Genomic DNA, 3,370 nt, shown 5'->3' on the forward strand with positions numbered 1-3,370 from the left:
CACCCCTCGACTGGCTCCTCACTGACCGGGGACCCTTCTACCGAGCCCAGGAGTACGTGGACTTCATGGAGCGTTACCGGCAGGGTTTTACCACCAGGTACAGGATCTACAGGTGAGAGGCTATGGGTGCCGCAGCAGGGAGATACGGGGTGGGAGGCTGTAGGGGCCATGACAGAGCAGGGGCCATGGTAGAGTGGAAACAGACCTGCTTTTATCTGCCTGAGTGGACACCTGTGTGTTAGAGAAGGCTGTCCATGAGGAGAGATGGCAGGTGGTGTATGTGAGATGTTGCTTCCCAGGGAATATAATAGCAGCCCCAAAAGATGCTTATGGCATAGCTGGGATGGGATCCAGGCAGGATTTGCCCTGAGCCAGGAGTGATTTGGTATGCAAGTTGAGATGGAATCAGTCCTTCTGGTGGAAGGCACAGGGGGATGCTGCTTTGGCCTTTTACCTTGCACAAAGACTTCTCCATGCTGAATTACTGAGCCTGCCTGGACTGCCAACCCTCTGGGGCTGAGATGCTGCTGGGGCTCACAAAAAGCCACACTGACCAACCCCCTGGCATGTCCCCAGTGCTGTCACCCCACAGACACGGCAGTGGGATGCTGCATGCATGGGGGCCAGTGCTGGAGGAGTTTCTTGCTGATGGAGAACCAGGCTGGGCAGTGGTAGCACTCACTGACCCCAGCAAAGGGCCACCCACTACCTCCTGGCATTAACTGGGGCTGTTGCTTCCTGCTAACGAGGTCTTTTCCCTTCCTCTTCTCGCTGGTACCAAGCCCCGGGGGTTTCCAGCAGTGGAGCAAAGCCTGGCTGCTGCCACCCCAGGGAGCTGACGTGGGTGCCTTGTTATGCAGCCCAGCACCCCCAGAGAGCTCCTCTCCCCCCTCCTTTTACTGATGCTGCCCTGCGGAGGGATCCCACCCTCTGGGGATGCTGCTGGTGACAGTGGTGGGACAGGAAGAAGCAGCTGGAGGGACAGCAGCCAGCTTGAGCCTCCTCTGAGGCGGAGAGCCTGCCAGCAGCCTTCAGGGCTTGCTGTGACTGCGGGATAGGGTGAGGGTACTCACCTTCTGGCCCCCCCATGCATCCACGGAGCGTGCGTGCAAAGCAAGAGGCAGCATCCTCCTCTCCCTCACCCCCAGCTTCACTCCTGGCCTCGACATCCCACTTTCTGTGCCCAAAAATCATGACAGGAGGCCATCTAGCACCCGCCAAGCCCCTCGGCTGCTTTGCACCTATCCAGCCCCTCCTCCCTCTCCCTCCTTTACTAACCAGCCCTAATTAAACTGTCTGAAAGCCGCTGCCTGGTTTTAATTAGAGCAAAATGCAAAGATTAGACTGAAATCAGCTGCTGGTTGTTTATGGGGTGGTTGGTGGTTCAAGGCAGTGGCAGGAGGGGCTGGGTGATGCTGGGGGGCCAGTGGGGCACATTCACAGCCTCCTGGGCTACAAAAGGACCCACCACATCCCAACACCAACCCCTATCCTACAAAACGCTGCCCATACTTAAAACCATGAAACCCCCAGATGCTGGATTTTCACCAGGATCAGTAGGCACGGGGATGGAGGAGAAAAAGGCTCTGGCCCTGCCCTGGGCTGTGATTAATGCCACCCAGAGGTGTCTGATTAATCTATATCAGGCATCTCCGTTGCTTGTAACTTATTATTGCCATTGATGCCTTACAGAGGGACAACGCTTTCGTGCTGGCTGGATCTAAAGCACGCATAGTGGGTCCTTCACTTCCACCACAGCGATGGGGAGGTTGGGATGGTCCTAATCTGAGTTTTTCCACCTTCTGTTCCTCTGCTGGGAGGTAGACAGCAGGGGTGACAGTGTGCATACAGTATGGCTGGGCCAGCTTTGAACTCTCTCCTCACAATCACTCTCCTCCCACAGAGAGTTTGCTCGTTGGAAGGTGAATAATTTGGCCTTGGAGAGAAAAGACTTCTTCAGCCTGCCGCTTCCCCTGGCCCCCGAATTCATCCGCAACATCCGTCTGCTGGGACGCCGACCCAGTCCCCAGCAGATCACCGACAGCCTCATCAAAAAGTATGGGACCCACTTCTTGCTCGCTGCCACGCTGGGAGGTGAGTGCTGGTGGGTGCTCACTCCCCTTGCACAAGGCAGTGTGCAAGAGAGTAAGGGGGGTGGGAAACAAGCACCACAGGAGAAGTATGGCCAAGAAAGGGAATGGGGCGGGAGCCCAGCAGCCCCTCAAAAGCACTGCGTGTCCCCCCAGGAGAGGAGTCCCTGACCATTTTTGTGGACAAGCGCAAGCTGAGCCGGAGGACAGAGCCTGCTGGGGGTGCTGGGAACAGCTCTGGGATCTCGCTGGAGACTCTGCATCAGCTGGCAGCCTCCTACTTCATTGACCGGGAGAGTACGCTGCGCCGGCTCCACCACATCCAGATCGCCACGGCTGCCATCAAGGTAGGTGAGGGTGCAGGGAAGAGAGCAGTGTGGGGAGGCAGGGGCCCCGGGCCTCACCAGTGGCCCCTCAAAGCTGGCTGAGACCTGAAAGCAGCATCACACCCTGGGGAGGGGAGCTGGAGGGGGAGAGTACGCAAAGTTAGCACATCCACGTTATTTATGGGAAATTGGGCACGCTAATGAAGGCACATTTTTCAGCGGGCCGCAGGCAGGGCTGCCGCCTGTCAACAACCCAATTAGCAGGCAATTAGTTCTCCTCTCCAAGCATTGCTCTGCTACGGGGAGTAGGGCACTGCAAGCCTGGCCAGGGGCTATCTGCAGCACTTGGGGTGGGGTGGCACGCACCCTGGGTCCCCTCCTCTGTCCCTGACCACCTGCGGGTTCCACCTTAGGTGACTGAAACACGGACAGGGCCACTTGGCTGCAGCAACTACGACAACCTGGACTCGGTGAGCTCCGTCCTGGTGCAAAGCCCCGAGAACAAAGTGCAGCTCCAAGGTAGGAACAGGCTTGTAGGAAGGTGGTGACGGACGAGTGCCACCATGGGATGCTCATGGGTAAGCAGGGGAGGATGCTGGCTTGAGACACTGCTTTTAATTTAGGGGCTGGGGAAGAGGGGAGATGAAAATAATCAAAGTCGGGCAGGATGAGGTTGTTGCTCATCTGCCAAGAGGAACCAAGATCGATGCAGAGCCCAGACAAGCGGCTCCACAGCAAATTGATATGAAAATCATGTGAGGGTGGGAGCCCGGGGAGGGTGAAGGCTTGCTTCTTCCTCACCTAGGTGGTGGTTTTGAGGGGATCAGTGCATGCCCTGATGCTCTAGGGGTTACCTCCTGCTTGCAGGTCTGCAGACAGTGCTCCCCTCCTACCTGCGGGAGAGGTTTGTGGCAGCTGCCCTCAGCTACATCGCCTGCAGCTCGGCCGGGGAGC

The 3,370-nt window shown here is 57.5% G+C and overlaps 1 protein-coding gene across 1 annotated transcript in view; it reads left to right on the forward strand.

Moving 5' to 3' along the window:
- Positions 1-5: 5 nt before the first annotated feature.
- The window catches only part of BRINP2 (bone morphogenetic protein/retinoic acid inducible neural-specific 2), a gene marked incomplete at its 5' end in the record, with an annotated part of 5,464 nt that continues 2,099 nt past the window's right edge, over positions 6-3,370 (forward strand). Inside the window, 5 exons of the mRNA XM_010149415.1 lie at positions 6-112; positions 1,904-2,094; positions 2,247-2,437; positions 2,830-2,935; positions 3,284-3,366. Of these exons, the coding sequence (XP_010147717.1) occupies positions 6-112; positions 1,904-2,094; positions 2,247-2,437; positions 2,830-2,935; positions 3,284-3,366 (678 nt within the window). The remainder of the gene's footprint in view (positions 113-1,903; positions 2,095-2,246; positions 2,438-2,829; positions 2,936-3,283; positions 3,367-3,370) is intronic.

The sequence above is a fragment of the Eurypyga helias genome, unplaced genomic scaffold (assembly GCF_000690775.1).
Source record: "Eurypyga helias isolate BGI_N326 unplaced genomic scaffold, ASM69077v1 scaffold23993, whole genome shotgun sequence".
Classification (NCBI taxonomy): Eukaryota; Metazoa; Chordata; class Aves; order Eurypygiformes; family Eurypygidae; genus Eurypyga; species Eurypyga helias.